Source organism: Malus sylvestris, chromosome 14, assembly GCF_916048215.2.
Source record: "Malus sylvestris chromosome 14, drMalSylv7.2, whole genome shotgun sequence".
Taxonomy (NCBI): Eukaryota; Viridiplantae; Streptophyta; class Magnoliopsida; order Rosales; family Rosaceae; genus Malus; species Malus sylvestris.
The window spans coordinates 10,534,576-10,554,139 of NC_062273.1; the positions used below are offsets into that span (position 1 = coordinate 10,534,576).

Genomic DNA, 19,564 nt, shown 5'->3' on the forward strand with positions numbered 1-19,564 from the left:
AATGACCATAACTACACATTTTCATGAGTTGAGAGAGACCCATGGTAATGAATTTTTAGTTGATGGACCATTACTCCCATTTGATTAAAGTTGAAGAATCATTGCTACAATTTACTCTTGAGATTATGATCTTGAAAGATATAAGCAAGTATGAGGATTGCAATTGATAAGACAGAGTCAAAGGAATTGATTGATGAATCTCTCTCTCTCTAATAACTGCTCTTCTTTTTCCTTTGCTTGTATAATAAGTGCAGTCAATTACTTGCTTATTTGATAGGTAAAACAACATATTAACATTCTACTTTGATCTCCTTCTTCTTCACCTTCACATTTTCTCTCTCCCTCTCTCTCCCTCCCTCCATCCCTCCCTCCCTCTATTCTATTATTTTTCTTAGCCCTTGTCTCCCTCCCTCCCTCTAGTCTATTATTTTTCTTAGCCCTTGTCTTATTGTTACAATGGATCATTTTCTGATGTCGCGGTAAAGATCGAAGCTTTCAATTTCTTAATTTGGGATTTTTATTTCTACTATGAGAAATTAGGGTTCTTGATGCAATATTTGGAACGTATATCGATTTTGTTGTGGATGTGTATCGTGCAATTAACGGCGTTGGGGGATATGCAGGGGCCTAGATGCTGGAAATCCCTTAAAGATTTGTAGTTTACAAATCTTTTACATGAACCTAGATTATGGAAATCCCATTAAAAATCATCTATTTCCAGTGACATGCACATGATATGTTGGAGTAAATGTAGAAATATAGAGAATAAATTGAAGGATGACTTTGAGGTATGACTTGAATCGTTTCCTTAAAAGTGTTACTTGCTCCCACTCGAATGAGTTTGCTAAAGCGTTCTTGGCAAATCACTTCCAGGATACAACAAAGTATGAAATATTCGATTAACAAAACTGAATTATATTCTCTTAGAAATAACTAGAAAGAAATTGTATGAATGTATGGAGAGTAAAGAGAGCAAGGAAATTATGTAGACAACAAATTTCTGAATGAATCTTCTCTTCTTCCAATGTTATCAATATATAGAGAGAATTGCACTTGTTCAAGTTAATTGAAAGTACATAACTTTTGAAATCATATTGGTTCAAATAGGTCAGGTCTACTTGAATATATACAAAGCATTATCCATAAGGCATTTCAATGGGTATACTTAATGGATAGCACCAATTACCTAATGGTCATATTTGCTAGGAGAAGGAATACAGTTGTTGACCATAAATTATGTCTTTTCAGGAACCATGAAAAAGATGCAATGTTTAAATTTGAAGAGTTATGATTGTTGGGCAATAACCCAACTCTATTATCTGCCAATGCAAAATGCACGCATACATACATACATACATATATATATATATATAGAAATATTCAACATGATATTCTCACAGATTTGAGCCAACCCAAAAATCCAGAGCTCATGGTTATCTCTTCAAAATAAGAAAAATGGCGTCATCACCTGTGAGTTTGTACATTTTATATGTGGGTATTTTTGTCATTTCACCTTTTGATGGTGTGCATGGCTTTGTGCATGTTGTACATGCCCGGTTTGTCCTATTTTAGTCCTAAGATTAAGAAAATAAGCCATTTTTGGCAATTTCCCATTAATTTTTTTCATAAATATACATGTGACAACAATGGGTCCCACTTTTTAGCTTAGTTGAACACTAAATTAGCTTCAAAAAAAAAAACATGAAGATAAAAAATAAGAATAAATACACAAATTCACATATAAAATAGAAAACAAAAATGAAATGAAATCGGGAAATATCAAGCCCCCGCCATGTCCAAACTCAATTTACGACCACTGAAACCCCATCCCAATTTTTATATTCAAAATCCACCAACTGGGTATGTCATGCTCAACATTAATATTAATTGCCTCAAAATTAATTTAAATTTCAAACATAGATTATACAACGAGGGTAATCTCCTAATAAAGAAGAGGGTTAAGAATTCAGATAGGGTTTCAAGCAGCTTGCTTATGTTCATGTAAGTTCCTCATTTGGCAATTCTTGGCTCTTAAAGTTTCCAGTTCTTCTTTGTGGGTAGTGAAGATGGTGGTGGCAGCATCATGGCAGTCCGTGCCATTTCAGTAATCTCCATGACTTTCTTTTCAATGTTAGCGGCTTGAGTTGTAGTGTATAGTTGATGGTAGTGTGTTGCGTTTGGAGGTGATGGCTTGATGGGATTGGTGGTGACTATTAGTTGATGGAAGCTATTATGTTACCATGACCTTCTAATGATTTTGGAGACAAAGTAAGCTCAAGTTAATCTAACAAAAATTTAACCAGGGCATAACGGATGTGACATTTTCAATAGGTTGAATATTTGTTTGGAATGTTTCAAAAGTTTGAGACCAATTTAGATAATAATAAAAAATTTGGAGGTTTTTGATACTTAATCCTTAAAATAATAAGAGTTTTATGTTTTGCAAAGTCATTTCTTTCCAACAAGTTTGATATGAAGGACATAGGTATATATATTGCACTATGTTCTGTGAGAACAACTTGTTAGTGTTTGAATGGAATTTTAACTCAAATCTGCGGTACTGTTGGAGTTTTTTAGTGAAAATTTCCTTTCATCTCATTTGTCCCACATTGGTCAAGTTGAGAAGTTTCACACACCTTATAAAATCAAGTCCATCAAGTGATTTGAAAGATAGACTATTAGGAAGAAAATTGGGCTTGAGTCTTGAGTTTGGGCTTTTGCTTTTAATATTTATTTAATTATCAAAATATGGGCCTTGGGGCTCTGCTCTAATAATGAAATTCAATAATTAATTTATTAAATTTTGTTTCGAATTTAATTAACCTTTTTACTCTCAAAAGACTCATCTTTTCGGATAAAGTCTAAGAATGTTGTAAAACACTGAGAAAAAGATGAAGTCGTACATCCCTATTGAACGAACAGTCACCTCTCAATCTTATAGTTGTTGTGAACAGGCATATGCATATTATATATACATGGATGGATTTGTATTGCATTCATCACTCAGGAAAAAGACACATCTCTACTAAATTCCAAAACCTTCTTACTGATAGAACCACAAGGAAATTCGTCATAAGGCAAGTTTTCTGGTGCTGAAATCTTAACTTAGATTGTTGAATCCTAGTGAAGCAAATGTCCATCGAACTACAAAACACAGAGTAGAAACGAATTTCTATGCATTAATCTTCACTTCGTTTGTTTGAATATTAGTCTTATTTATTCAATATATAGCGTTGCTATTTATTTGTTTATTAACATATTTAAATTTATTTCTATATATTTTTCATTGATTGTTGATACATATCCAATACGACTTTAAAAAAGGCACTCTTCAAATAGAAGTTCATTTCTCTCTCTACGGTTTACGATTGTCTCTCACTCTAGATTCTTTTCTTCTTCAATTTTTGCTATTAAGAGCCACTTCATTTTCAACTCCCTATTCGAAACACTCTCTCTTCCTCCCTCCATCCCTCACTCACTGACCCCATTCTTTTTCATGGTCTTTGTCGTCTTCTCTTCCTCCATCTCCCCGCCCTCCTATTGCACGTCACTTTCATATTCCATCAGACAGACACAATTCACTATTTGACTCATTTTATTGTCTCACTTGTTAGTGTAAATATATCATTATCATAAAAAAAAATCTAAATTCACTTTAACGAGAAATTTTTCAGTATGTTTGAAACACATATACATATATTATATGTCATTATACAAGTAGAGAGACACTTGAAAAAAAAAAACAAAAAGGTAAATTACACAAAACTACCTCAACTATAGGTCGAACAACAATCTCATACCTCATGTTTTAAAAATTACAATGTCATACCTCATCTTACGAATTTGTTGCAATGTTAGACCTTCGTTAAAAATTCTGTTAATTTGTCTATTAACTGTTGACGTGGCAGACAGAGGTCCCACTCTCTTGCCCAATTGAACTAAAAAATTAATTAAATATTAAAAAAATTAAAAATTCTCTTTCAATTTTCTCTCTTTTGACCAAAAACAAAAAAAAAACAAAAATTTGTCTCTCTCCTCCCTCCAGCTCTTGTTTCTCCCAATCCGTTATTCTCTCGAGCCACCAGTGAAACCTGACCCCTAGAACCTGCTAACTCGCCACTGCAAATTGTCGCAGACTCGCACCTACTCATTATCGAACCATTTGCATCCCCCCATCACTTGCATGACCCACTGCCGCCGCACTTGATCTGTGATGCCCACAACCTGCACCTTCGCCAGAACGCAGTCAATCTCAAACAACCATGGCCCACACCTACTGCTGCTTGATCCATTGCAAACCCGCGCCTGCCTGACCACTTGTTGTCTGCAATCTATACCCCCTATTTGAAAGACAAACACGATGTGTCTTCTCCGTTGAATCTAAGGCACTTTAATGATCAATCTCAAGATCCGACGTTGTACATCGATTGATTGATCGATCCCATTTCTCCATTGAAATCCCAATTCCATTTTTATTTCCTTGATTTGTTAGATTTAGATTGTGTTTGTTATCGACTAGCGTTGGTTGCATTGAATAACGCCACCGCCAGGATCTGCATCACACCGTCGTCTAAGTTCGCGGGCGGGGGGGGGGGGTGTTGGGCTTACCCTTCTACACAACGGAAAACTGTCAAATAGTTACCGCCGGTGAGGTTTCAGTTTGTTCTTCGAGTTCGCAGTCGATAGGAGGGAGGAGGAGGGGGGAGAGAGATAAGAAAGAGAATTGGAATAGATTTTTTAATATTTAATTTATATTTTAATTTTCTAATATTTAATATTTTTTATTTTTTAATATTTTTTTTAATTCAATTGGGCAAGAGAGAGTGTCCTCTGACTGCCATGTCAGTAATTAGCAGACAAATTAATAGATTATTTAACGGAGGTCAAACATTACAAAAAATTCGTAAGATGAGGTATGATATTGTCATTTTAAAACATAAGGTATGAGATTGTAGTTTGACTTGTAGTCAGTGGCGGATCCATATAGGGACCTGGGAGGTCCCGAGACCCTTCGAAAGTCTGAAGAAACACTTGTGATCGACCTTCGGGACCCTCCAACAATTTGGGCAGGTGCAGAGGGACGCATCTGTTAAGGGGCCTGGGTTGTCCTAGCACCACCAAAAGCCGGGGTAGATTTCTGTGAGGACCTCCGAAGATCACCCAAGTCTGGGCAAACGGTGGATGAGAGTGTCCTCTGACTGCCACGTCAGCAATTAGTAGACAAATTAATAGATTATTTAACGGAGGTCAAACATTACAAAAAATTCGTAAGATGAGGTATGATATTGTCATTTTAAAACATAAGGTATGAGATTGTAGTTTGACTCATAGTCAGTGGCGGATCCATATAGGGACCTGGGAGGTCCCGGGACCCTTCGAAAGTCTAAAGAAACACTTGTGATCGACCTTCGGGACCCTCCAACAATTTGGGCAGGTGCAGAGGGACGCATCTGTTAAGGGGCCTAGGTTGTCCTAGCACCACCAAAAGTCGGGGTAGATTTCTGTGAGGACCTCCGAGGATCACCCAAGTTTGGGCAAACGGTGGAGGAGAATAGGAGTGGAGCTACAGAGTGTTCTGGTATTCTGCAAACCAGAAAGAAGAAAGAACACGGCTTTTTATTCAAATGACTTAGGAAAACGGTGCGTTTGATGTATGATTTGAAAAAACCTTCTAAGTAAAACGGTGCGTCGATACAACGTTCTTTAATATATAGTTTTTGCAATTTTTTATTAAACAAAATGGTTCAACTTTCAAACAGAGTTAGAACTTTTCCAATTCCATTTCTAACTCCTAATTGGCTAATCCCATTATCCAATCACCTCCCCACCCACCGGCACAACCCCAATCTCCTCCCCCGTCTTCACAAACTAAGTAGTTCAATTCCAATTTTAGATAATTTCAATTATATTTTGGATATTTTCGCTCTAGTTTACAATAAATCTATAATGACACATTTTTTAGTATGAAACTTCATCATGGACAAATTTAGTTTTTGTAATTTATATTTTCGTCTAATATTTTTTTGAACTTTTATATTAAGACCATCCAATCTTAAAATTCTGCATCTGCCATTTGGTGCAATGGAGAGGCTTGTTGCCTCCGTGGATGTGCAAGCAACAGTGGAGAAGACATTTTTCGCTATGAATATTATTGAGGGTCTACTCCGCAACAAAATGAGAGATCAATAGTTCTGTGGAGAGGACATTTTTCACTATAAATTTTTTTTATCTTTATTATTGGGATCCCTCGAGTCTAAAATCCTAGATCCTTCACTGCCCATAGTTGAGGTAGTTTATCCAAAATAATAATAATTTCCTCCCCTTGAATAATGACATATTGTGTACCAACCTGTGTTCTGGGCATATTGAAAAATCTCTATAGAATAACGCTAAAATTTAATGAAAAATACATCTTTTCTGAGGACGAAGGTCTACCTTTTTTTTCCAGTCGTGGAGTGCCACATGAACGTCAAGCATATTAATACTTTTCTAATGAAAGTGGGATTTTTTTTCCATACACCATATCATTAAATGATACGACTTTTAATGCTGTTAGATTAAAGTTCTCTAATCAGATTTTCCAATCCAGGCCGTCAACTACTCGTATGATTTAATGATATAGAGTATGAAAAGAAAATCCGTAAAAGTGTTGAAGACTTTTTTTTTAGTTAAAAAAACACAGTAGAAGCCAAAATGTTAAGATTCTTTCCGAATTCTCTTTGTGGGGAGTCTAGGGATTCTCACATCTTAGCCGTTCATCGTATATCGTACGGTCAAGTTTAATTAGACACTATTTGATAGAACTTTAATAATTTGAATATTAGTATTATTAATATTTAAATATTAAATATTCAAGTGAATGAAAATTAATGTGGAGAAGTGGGTTAGTCTTGAATTGCCTATATATTGCAGTTTGCAATTGTTCCTTTTAATTTTATTTTGTTATGAAAGTAGTCATGGGATGGGTTTGATCGATAGCTTTTCACAAGGTTATATATGTTTGAACAAAGGTTGCAGCCTTTGTCTTTTGGAAACAGATGCAACTTTGAACAAATGTTGCATCATTTGTGTTTTGGAAAAGCAGACAACCTTTGGAAAAGAGGCATGTCAATACCTATAAATAGACTACCTAGTCAAGCATTTTAGATATAGTTTTGCATCCAGAAATCAAATAGAAATTAGAGTAGTTTTAGTGTCTGAGAAAGAGAAAGTTTAAACAATTTTGGTTCGCTGTTCTTTGTGAATTGGAGTGCTACTTCCACAAAGAGAAAGATCGTTGTATCCTAGGAGACATTTGCCAACACAAACCTTGAGGCACCAATGAGGGGCAATTTTGTCTTAAGGCTATAGAATCAAATTCTAGGCTCAATCTCTTAAGGTTATTCTATTCCTTGTTCTTCTTACATTTGTAGAAATTTTATTGTGTATTATTTAATAGTTTATAATAAAATATATAGCAGTTTTTTCAAAGCTTTTTCCAACAACTTAGGACAAGATTTGGTTTTGTTAAATTGTTATATTTTATTAGCCTAGTTTAATTAAATAATCTTGTGGGTTAAGGTGTTAAGAAACTAAAGTCTGTTTGTTTCATAATATTTTGTTGTTTTTCACTTTAATTACAATATATTTAAATTGTGTGATCTTAATTTCTTAAGGGAAAGTGGATGATACTAGTAATTCTTCTAGTAAACTGGGCAGCATGTCAGTTGCGAATGTTGTGCCCGTGGTGATCCCAACTTCTACCAATCATGGTGAGAAGCCTGAAAAGTTCAATGGGACAAACTTCAAGAGGTGGCAACATAAAATGTTATTTTACCTCACCACTCTGAACTTGGCTAAGTTTCTGATTGAAGATGTACCTGTGTCTGGAACTACCCTAGAAGAAGTGGTTGCAGTAGATGCATGAAATCATTCTAATTTTCTTTGCAAGAATTACATCCTCAATGCATTAGATAATGCACTATACAATGTGTATAGTCCAATTAAAAGTGCAAAAGCCTTATGGAACTCTCTTGACAAGAAATATAAGACTGAAGATGCCGGCATGAAGAAATTTGTGGTCGGTCGATTTCTTGACTACAAGATGACAGACTCCAAGAAGGTTATCAATCAAGTCCAAAAGCTACAACTTATTCTTCATGAAATAAATGTTGAAGGGATATCGCTAAGTGAGACCTTTCAAGTAGCTGCAGTAATTGAAAAATTACTCTTGCTTGGAAAGATTTCAAAAACTATCTCAAGCATAAGCGCAAAGAGATGGGACTTGACGATTTAATAGTAAGATTAAAGGATTGAGAAGGAAAATCATGGCTCTGAAAAGAAGTTTAACAGTCAACTTATGCAAGCCAAGGCACACATTGTGGATGGTGGGTCAAAGAATAACAAAAAGAGGAAGCACATTGGTGAAAGGTCAAGCCAAGGGGGAATTCTAAGAAGTTCAAAGGCAAGTGCTTTGTTTGCAACAAGACAAGACACCGTGCTAGCGAATGTTGAAACCGCAAAGACCAAGACAATTCCGAAAAGAAGAGTAATGAAGTACACATAACCGAGGAAGAGAGGTTGTCCAATGAGATCTCTGACATAAATCTCGCGGCCGTAGTATTTGAAGTTAACATGGTAAGAAACACTAAGGAATGATGGGTTGACACTGGGGCTACTCGCCACATCTGCTCAGATAGAAAATTGTTTACCACCTATCAAGAAGTTACTCATGGAGAGCAACTGTTCATGGGGAATTATTCTACATCCAAGGTTCAAGGCCTAGGAAAGGTAATTCTAAAGATGACTTCGGGAAAGGAACTCACTCTTAACGATGTGCTTCATGTGCCTGCCATCAGAAAGAACTTAGTCTCTGGACCATTGTTGAGCAATAATGGTTTCCGTTTGGTTTTTTAGTCTGATAAATTTGTACTAACAAAGAGTATAATATATGTTGGAAAATGATATCTCAGTGATGGCCTTTTCAAAATGAATGTAATGATTGTTGTACCCAAAATTATCAATAATGTTAATTCTTTTGCTTATATTGTGGAATTGCCAAATATATGGTATGAGAGGTTAGGACATGTGAATTATGATACTATACGTAGCCTAATTAACATGGACCTATTACCTAAGTTTCATATTGATATAAGTCATAAATGTGAAACTTGTGTGGAAGCAAAGTAAACTAAAGCACCTTTTCACTCTGTTGAAAGAAGTACAGAACCTCTAGAATTAATTCATAGTGATATATGTGATTTAAAGTTTGTGCAAACTAGAGGAGGCAAGAAATATTTTATTACTTTCATAGACGATTGCACAAGGTACTATTATGTGTATTTGCTAAAAAGCAAAGATGAAGCCTTAGAAGCGTTCACAAGTTATAAGAATGAAGTTGAGAATCAACTTAGCAAAAAGATAAAGGTTAGAAGAAGCGATAGCGGAGGTGAATATGTTGCACCCTTTTCTAAATTTTGTACTCAGCATGGGATTATTCACCAAACTACTGATCCTTACTTACCCTAACAAAATGGAGTTGCTAAACATAAAAATCCTACATTAAAAGAAATGATGAATGCTATGTTGATAAGTTCTGGGGAGGCCCATAATTTTTGGGGAGAAGCATTGCTTTCAGCAAACCACATTCTCAATAATTTACTTCACAAGAAGTTAGATAAGACACCTTATGAATTATGGAAAGGCAGAAAGCCTTCTTATAAATTTCACAAAGTTAGGTGTCTAGCTAAGGCAACAATCCTTGATCCTAAGAAGTTAAAATAAGACCTAAAACCATTGATTGTGTTTTAATTGGTTATGCCATAAATAGTAGTGCATGAGACACCCTTATCCTAATGTCCCCCGGACATCAGGATCGGGGCTCCATTCCCAATGTTTTGGGGACATCGGGATGGGGGCGTGTCCATATCGATTTCTTGTACATAAATCGGATAATCCCGAAGTACATGTTAATACAATAATTGAATCAAGGACTGCCACACTTTTTGAAAACGTATTTCCATGGAAAATTGCACAAGAACAAAGTTCTTTGAAAAGAACTTATGATGACTTTAATAGTAGTCAAAAGAAAGTAATGATAATTCCGTACACCAAGAACATGTGCAAGAAATTGAACCAAGACGTAGTAAGAGGGCTAAGATATCAACATCTTTTAGCCCTGATTTTCTTACTTATTAGAAAATGAGCCTCACACGTATAAGGAAGCTATATCATCTCTAGAAGCTCCATTTTGGAAAAAGGCTATTAATGCTGAAATTGAATCCATCATGAAAAATCATACATGGGAATTGGTGGATCTTCCTCCTGGAAACAAACCTTTAGGTTTTAAATGGATTTTCAAAAGGAAGATGAAAGCAGATGGATCTATTAACAAGTACAAGGCAAGACTTGTCGCCAAAGGTTATAAGCAAAGAGAAGGCTTAGACTATTTTGATACATATTCGCCAGTCACGAGGATAACATCGATCCATATGTTGATTGCTATTGCAGCAATTCATAATCTTGAGATTCATCAAATGGATGTCAAGACTGCCTTTCTAAATGGTGAGTTGGACGAGGAGATTTATATGGAACAACCTGAAGGTTTCATAGTGCATGTCCAATAAAGAAAGGTATGTAGACTTGTTAAATCACTTTATGGTTTAAAGCAAGCACCTAAGCAATGACACCATAAGTTTGACACTGCAATGTTGTCATATGGATAAAAAATAAATAAGTGTGACAAATGTATTTACACTAAACCACACAAGAGGGATATGTCATTAGGTGTCTATATGTAGATGATATGCTAATTATTGGTAGTAATCATGAGATTATTTAATATACCAAAAGAATGTTGGCTAGTAAGTTTGATATGAAAGATATGGGAGTTGTAGATGTTATACTAGGAATCAAGATTTCTAAAACATCTGAAGGACTAATTCTATCTCAATCACATTATATTGAGAAAGTACTTAAAAATTTAGTAATTATGTAAGTAGTCCTACAAAAACACTATATGATGTCAATTTGAATTTATCAAAGAATATTGGTCAATGTATATCTCAAAGTGAATATGCATGAATAATTGGTAGCTTTATGTACATTACAAATTGTACACATCCGGACATTGCATATTCAGTTAATAGATTTAGTAGATATACAAGTAATCCTGGAAAGGATCATTGGAAGGCAATTATAAGGGTTCTTGGTTATTTAAAACTTAGGCAGAACTATGGATTGCACTTCACAAGATATCCAACAGTACTTGAAGACTATTGTGATGCTAACTGGATATCTGATACAGTGGACTCAAAGCACATGAGTGGATATGTTTTTACGCTAGGAGGCGGAGCCATTTCATGGAAATCTTCTAAACAAACATGTATAGCTATATCCACTATGGAATCTGAGTTCTTCGCTTTAGACAAAGCAGGGGAAAAAGCTGATGGGCTTCGTAATTTCTTAGAGGATATTCCCAATTGGCCGAAGCAAGTGCCCGCCATATGTATACATTGTGATAGCCAATCAGCAATTGGAAGGGCACAAAATCATATGTATAACGGTAAGTCCCCACACATACGTTGTAGACATAATACCGTTAGGTAACTTCTCTCAAGTGGTATAATTACCATAGATTACATAAGGTCAAAAAAAAATATATATAACGGATCCGTTTACTAAAGGTTTGACTAAAGAGCAAGTTTATAAATCATCGAGGGAAATGGGTTTAAAGCCTTTGTCTTAAGAATCTTCATAATGACAACCCAACCTAGCTAACTGGAGATCCTAAGATCTAGTTTCAAAGGGACAACCGAATTGTGGATGATTCAATGGGAGCATTGCGGAGATAATCTCCTACCCATGTCTTATGATGAAAACAGTGTTATCTGCAACGTGTTTAGGATAAGCTTTGCTTTTAAGGATTCATATACTTGGAAATAACAAGTGGGGTATTGTGCAGGATACTCTTCATGGGATATCACCTACAAAAGTGTGAAAAGTGGCCATTTCTATGAGAATTATAAGGCTGAATTCTCTAAAGCATTCAGGATTACCGGGAACTGTTCAAGGTTAAAATGAATACAACTGTAGAATCATATGTGTTCGGAGGAATACCATGTGAGTATTATTGTCTTGGTTTACATTAACAGCTGAGCAATTCAAGACATCGCGTTCACTGATTAGCTAGTAAATCCGATAATATTTCACTAAGGAAACTTCAAAGCCAAAAGCTACCTATCCCCATACGGTTTTTGTCCCATTAAACTCTCTCTTAGTGTTTGCACCTTCATTTGCATTAATTTTTAGTAATTTTCATTCATGTGGGGATTGTTAGAAATTTAATAATTTGAATATTAGTATTATTAATATTTAAATATTAAATATTCAAGTGAATGAAAATTAAAGTGGAAAAGTGGGTTAGTCTGTAACTGCCTATATATTGCAGTTTGCAATTGTTCCTTTTAATTTTATTTTGTTATGAAAGTAGTCATGGGATGAGTTTGACCTGCAGTTTTTCACAAGGTTATGTATGTTTGAACAAAGGTTGTAGCCTTTGTCTTTTGGAAACAAATGCAACTTTGAACAAATGTTGCATCCTTTATCTTTTGGAAAAGCAGACACAACCTTTATCTTTTGGAAGCAGACGCAACTTTGAACAAAGGTTGCATCCTTTGTCTTTTGGAAGAAGATGCAACCTTTGGAAATGAGGCATGTTAATACCTATAAGACCAACTCCAATAGTTGGGCTAAAAGCCAAATTTTTTAGCCCGGAAAATTTAGCTTTTAGCCCAGAAACAACTTTTCTGGCCTAAAATTTTAGCCCGAGATTATTAAAGAATGAACTTAGGCTTTTTTTTCTTAAATTAATTTTTAAAAAAAAATAAATATGTAGACTATCGTAAATTAATTTTATGAACATTTTAATCTAAAAATATTTAAATTCCAATAAATATTGAAAAATCACTAAATTTTCCACAAAGCAAGCCTTCAACTTTCACCAATCTTTTAACCTGGGCTAACTTTTAATTCACCTACCGTTCAATACCAAACTTTCAACTTTCACCAACCGTTCAACTTTCATCAATCATCCTCTATATAAACATATGTCCAATATTAGTTGATCACACAACCTTTCAACTTTCAAAGAGTTTTTGTTTTCTAAAAATCTTCAATATCTCATTAATGAGTGATAGAATAAGGCATAGCAGGGTAATGCAGATGACACAAAACCAAGCAAGGATTGAGATTGAGGATGCAAAATTGTTCAATGCCAAAGTTGAACTTGTAAACTCGTTTATGCAATCTGAGCACCATGGCGAATCTAACCATCGTGGTTCTATCACGGGGCGTTCATTTGTGCAGCGTGATAGAGAAGAGTGTCATGATCGAATGATGAAAGATTGTTTCATCGAGCGTTCGAGATTTCCTGCTCATGATTTTCGGAGGCAGTTTCGAATGAGGAGAGAGCTTTTTGAAAGCATCTTAAACGCAGTTGTCAATCATGATCACTATTTTGCAAGGAGTATAGATGCCACAGGCCGACAAGGTCTATCACCTCATCAGAAGCTCACATCTGCTTTTTGCATGCTAGCTAATAGGTGCTCTACAGACTCAATTGATGAGTATTGCCGACTTGCAGAAAGTACTGTTATTGAGAACCTGAAGCGCTTCTATAAGGCAATTCAAGGCATATATGGAGCCACATACCTCCACAAGCCAAATCGTGAAGATTTGAAGAGGCTTCTACGCAAGGCAAACAAAAGAGGCTTCCCAGGCATGATAGGAAGTCTCGATTGTATGTATTGGGAGTGGAAGAATTGTCTTACTGCTTGGGCTGGCCAATTGAAGGGCCGTCATAACAAGCCAACCATCATACTCGAGGCTGTGGCGTCTTACGACACATGGATTTGGCATGCTTTCTTCGGCACTCCCGGATCAAACAACGATATCAACGTTATTTGGTCTTCTCTTCTGTTCGATAATGTTGTCAATGGATGGGCACCTGAATTTCGGTACAAGGTAAATGGTAATAGGTATGAGCTAGGTTACTACCTAACTGATGGTATTTATCCTAGTTGGTCTACCTTTGTCAAAAGTTTTTCTCATCCCGATAATGTAAAGAAGAAATTATTTTCGTAGAGGCAAGACTCTTACAGGAAGGATGTGGAAAGAGCGTTCGGGATCCTACAAGCTCGATGGGCTATTGTTAGAGGGCTTACACGATTTTGGCAGACCGAAGACCTCCATTCACATGATGACGTGCATAATTTTGCACAACATGATTGTGGAAGATGAGTACATCGAAATTGAAGAAGATTAAGACGAAGATGTGGATGATGACCAACCAACACATGCGAAAGCTATTGCAAGAGATGTTGAATATCTCGCTCCAACCACATATGATACCCGACAGGATAGGGTCACCTTGAGTAAGTATATGAGACGTTTAAATAGAATTCAAGCTCCTCAATGTCATGACACACTCCGCAATGATTTGGTTGAGCATGTATGGCGCCGAGAAGGTGAACGTTGATGATGTTGGTTAAGCATTTATGTAATAATTTTAAGTGTACTATGTTGTTATTTTCTAGAAATAAATTTAAGTGTCTCCTTGTGCAAAGTATTTTGTCTAGTAATAAATTATTGAATGGAGGTTGAATTATTGAAGGCATCTATTCTACATCAAAGTGTGGAATAATAAGTACAATAATTATTGAAGGCATCTAGATTAATAGAAACAATAATTAGTAAGACATAAATTTAATAAAGTACATAAACCACTTAAACTTAATACAACCGATAATTCATAAATCACATAATCTTAATACAAATGACAATTAATAAACTTAATTAATAAAGCACATAATTCATACACTACATAAACTTAATAATCATATCCACCATCTTCACTTGGTGATGGACTTTGTACAAGACTTGGGATATAGGGTTCAAATGATTCATCATCTTGAAATTTACTCCTTGAGGCAGACTTTTTCAAAATTTTCTTTTGCTTACCACGTAAGAACTTTATCCTCTCTGGAGTGTATTTGTTGAGGTCCTCCATAATGAAATAAATTTCAAACTTATCTTGCTCCCAATCCGAGATTTCCTTCATTTGCAAACGCATTCGGGCCATTTCTTCTTGGCGAGTGATATGGGTTTCGTTCAATTTTGCAATTCCGGTAGCAAAGTGTCCACTCATCGGATCTTGGGACTTCCCTTTTCTCTTTGCCTCCTTTTGCTTATTTCTTCCCGGGGGCCTTGCAAAAGAATGAGATGGGGTCATTTCATCGACACTTTCATCTCTGGCATTTGTCTGTGCGGATTCACATTGAAATAATCTTCCCCATTGTTGCTCCGCATCGGGTCTCCACCTCGGACAATCCTTGAGGACGTCCCAAGCATGTTGCAACTTAAAAACTTTATTTTTTGGTGTTACTCTTGTCTTGTAAATTTCCATTGCTTTGTCACCCTATGCAAAAAATACATAAAAATAATTAGTTGCAAAATAATATTATGTACATGACAAATAAAATATCAAGAACAAAACTCACAATTTCTGTGGCACTCCTTCCACTAGCCATGCCAACCACGGCTCTCTTCAAGCTTTCCTGCCATAAAGTGCATGCTTTGTTGATAGTCTTCCACCGATCATAAACACCACCACCATCCCGCCCGCTGCCATTGCAGTTTTCTTGAAACTTTGCAATGATTTTATCCCACAAAACCTTCTTATTTAGATTTGTGCCAACTGCACCATCTTCGATAACAGAAACCCATGTCAAGCATAAAGCAACATCTTCCTCACAGGTCCAATTACAACCTCTAATATGCTCTCTTGCCATGTTGAACAATTTGGAAATGGAAAGAAATGGTAGAAAGATAAATTGGAAGAATTATAGGAGAAAATTGAGTTTTGTGTGGATGTTTGAACAAAAACATAGGTATTTATAGAGTTTTTGGGTGAATTTTGAGTTAAATAATTTTTTTTAATTATTTTAGCCGGTGGATTTAAATTTGGGTCATTAGATTTTTTTTTTTACCGTTAGATTTGATTATATTCAATCTCAGCTGTTGGATTCAATGTATTTTAAATAACATATTCTAAAAAAATTAAATTTGAATCTGGACCGTTGGATCAACCAACGGTCATTAAAGCCCAGCCCTTAGATTAAAATTATAGTCGTTGGGATGATGATGTTGGCTGACACACAGCTGACAGCGGGGTCCACCCCTATCGGGAAAGCCTTGCAAGCCAACTGTGTGGGGCGTGTTGGAGCGTGGGTGGGCCGAGGCTGGCCAAAGTGCCAGCGAGTCCACTTGCATGGGGGGGTGGTATTTGACCCAGCTTTGGCATTTGGCTTTTAGCCCAATGTTTTAGCATGGGTTGGGTGGTGTTTGGATGAGGGAATAAATGGGGAAATTTGGCTTTTAGCCATCATTGAAGTTGGTCTAAATAGACGACCTAGTCAAGCATTTTAGATATAGTTTTGCATCCATAAATCAAATAGAAATTAGAGTAGTTTTAGTGTCTGAGAAAGAGAGAGTTTAAACACTTTTGGTTTGATGTTCTTTGTGGATTGGAGTGCTACTTCCGCAAAAAGAAAGATCGTTATATCCTGGAAGACATTTGCCAATGCAAACCTCGAGGCATCAGTGAGGGGCAATCTTGTCTTAAGGCTATAGAATTAAATTCTAGCCTTGATCTCTTAAGGTTCTTCTATTCCTTGTTCTTCGTATATTTGTAGAAATTTTATTGTGTATTATTTAATAGTTTATAATAAAATATATATCAGTTTTTTTCAAAGCTTTTTCCAACAATATTTGTGTTTAATTTTAAATAAAAAATCCAAATAATTTTTTACCATACAATATACGATGAATGATTAAAATATAAAGATCCTTAAAATCCCCACAATTTAAATCCAAATATAATCCAAATCCTTAACCATGAATAAGAAGAAAAATAAGGTCTCCGTCCATGCGACACAGCTGCATATGCACGTGGAATATGCAGTAAACTCGCTGCTAGGCTCGTGTATGCTTATATTTGACACGTTCTGGCTGCACTTCCAACTATTTTTATTATTTTAAGTTTTCCTCTCTGTATTAATTAATTCTTCAAATTATCAGTTGAAAGTGTCCCTACAAATAAAAAATACAAATTGCTCCGGATAATTGTTCCAAATCTATCTGGGTAATCAAAAGGGCTTGTTTATATTGTTTGTTAAGATAAACAAAGGGTTTTAAGGGTGTGCTTCTTTGCAATAACTAATCTTAATTTAATAGGAAAATTAACGAAAAGTCCAAAAAAACTTCTCTTTTAATGAAAAACTATTTTTAAAGGTATAGTAAATAGTACTAGGAAAATGTATAAATGTGGTTTTTCGTTAAAAATAAAAATACCGAAAGTGTTTTGTTAAAACTCGTTAATTTAATAGATTGGACTAAGTGTTAATGTAGTTCCGTGTTTATTATTTGCGTGGACTAACTTTAATAGCATTAGGAGAGACTTGCCTTGACTAAACAACTCGCTAGACAGTCTTAGCGAGACTAGGGATGGGCAAATACCTATCGGTTATGGGTAACCACGGTTACCGGCCCATTTAAATATCACGGTTACGGTTATGGGTAACCGTTTAGATAAATAAACGGTTATGGGTATAACCGTTTACCCGCGAAATTTAAATGGGCGGTTATGGGTATTAACCGCGGTTATAAACGGGTAACCATTTACTCATTTATTTTATATATGTAAAATTAACACAAACCATGTTCCCTATCGGACAAAACTTAGATCAATGCTATTGACTATAGTGCATGATTTCTATAGCTAATATAATATAGTTTTCCTTAACCATTTTAAATTTCATGGTCCATTATATATATTATGTTAATATTTTACATTCCGAGTCAAATAACCCAAGAATACTATCTTTTAACAATTTTCGTAACCCAAGAATACTTAGCAAATTCTATATTACCTTCATTGCTAACAATTAAAAATATCGTCTGTAAACTATTATTTCAATTATTGGAATGGTATACAGACTTAAAAAATTAAAATGCAGAAATGTATGATGAATGTACCTATAACGGTGTTTAATTGTTAGAAAAACAAAATTATGACAAATTTTTTTTTTTAATTTTCAAGTTGTTAAAAAAAACACGTAGACGGGTGAAAAATGAGTAAATGGTAAAAAAGAAAGGATAAACGGGTTTAAAAATGATAAATGGGTAAACGGGTACTAAACTGTTACGGTTAAATGGGTATACGGTTATGAGTATGGTTAACCGTTTATAAACGATTATGGGTATGGGTATAACCGTTTAGACAATTATCCAACGGGTAAACGGTTATGCGAATATGAAAATAAACGGTTATGGATAAATAACCGCAGTTACCCGTCCACCATAATCATTGTTCATCCCTAAGTGAGACCTCCCCCAAAAAAACAAAGGATTGCTAAGACCATCGCTGCTTCTCTTCACCAAAATCTACTTCGTTTCCCAGGCAAAAGCTCATAAAGCACCTCCCCAAACCCCTTCCAAAACCCGGTGTGCAATAATACGGTGATAAACATGGCCTTGATCGGTGTGCTCATTGCACTAAGCATAAGATCGATTAAGCAGCAAAATGACATCGAATCGCTGAAGGTAGAGAAGGCGTCGCTCATCAAGTTGAACAAGGCTGTGAAGCAGACCTTGTGGGACTGAAAGTAACAGCTCTTTACGATGCCTCCGCCGCCGATCCGCCCTGGTTCCGCTTAATTTTCAGGCTCAAAGCCTTCTACGGCGAAGCCCTAGTTTCACAAATAATTGGTGAGATCGTGAAGAAGGAAACCAAAATCTGCTGCCTCCAAAAGCATCTCCAAGGAAATGTCAAAAAGTCCACATCAGCAATAACGGTAAAAGAAAAAAAGACATTATTAGTGTTTTCCAATCGAAATGTCAATTCCTATTTGGCATGACATGAAAAGGCAGCAAATGAAGTTGTTGTCAAATTTGACAACCGCTTCAAATCTCTTTTTAGTAATTAATAAATGTTTTTCATAATTTTTATACTTATCTTTTGTTTTAAAATACTAAACAACTATAAAAAGTAAATAATGTAACAAAAATTTGACATATTGATTGGAGAACAAAATTTATAAGAAGATTAATGTGCCACATAAGCCTTCAAATTTAAATTTTATGTTTAAAATTTGACATCTCTTTTGGAGATGATCTAATGAGTTTTTTTTTTTTTTACAAATTTGAGTCTATTATAAGTCAATTTAGCTTAGTCTCTAAAATTAATCTAGTTTGAGATAGTCTGGTGAAATAAAAGCACCCTTAGTATATGGGTTGTTGAGTATTAAATAAAAGCTTGCCCAATTTATTTGTTCAAAAGAGTTTTGAAACAATTATTTTCAGTAGATAATGGACGGAAACTTTTATTATTGTTGGGATTATAATCTAAAGTTTAGAGATCAAGAAAAGGAAAAGTTGACGTACACAATCTCTTATTATTGTCGTCTGCTTTATATAAACATGAAGAGTAATGTGCCAATTTGATTCTTAAATATTCTTCTCAAATAAA

General features: G+C 35.3%; 1 protein-coding gene across 1 annotated transcript; it reads left to right on the top strand.

The window, feature by feature from the left end:
• Window positions 1-13,194: 13,194 nt before the first annotated feature.
• Window positions 13,195-14,121, top strand: LOC126599018 (uncharacterized). Its single transcript, XM_050265406.1, has one exon. It carries the CDS (start codon window positions 13,195-13,197, stop codon window positions 14,119-14,121), a length of 927 nt encoding a protein of 308 aa, XP_050121363.1.
• Window positions 14,122-19,564: the final 5,443 nt, after the last annotated feature.

Excerpts from the sequence above, each read along its gene's own strand:
- LOC126599018 (XM_050265406.1), top strand. The coding sequence starts at position 13,195 with ATGCAGATGACACAAAACCAAGCAAGGATTGAGATTGAGGATGCAAAA.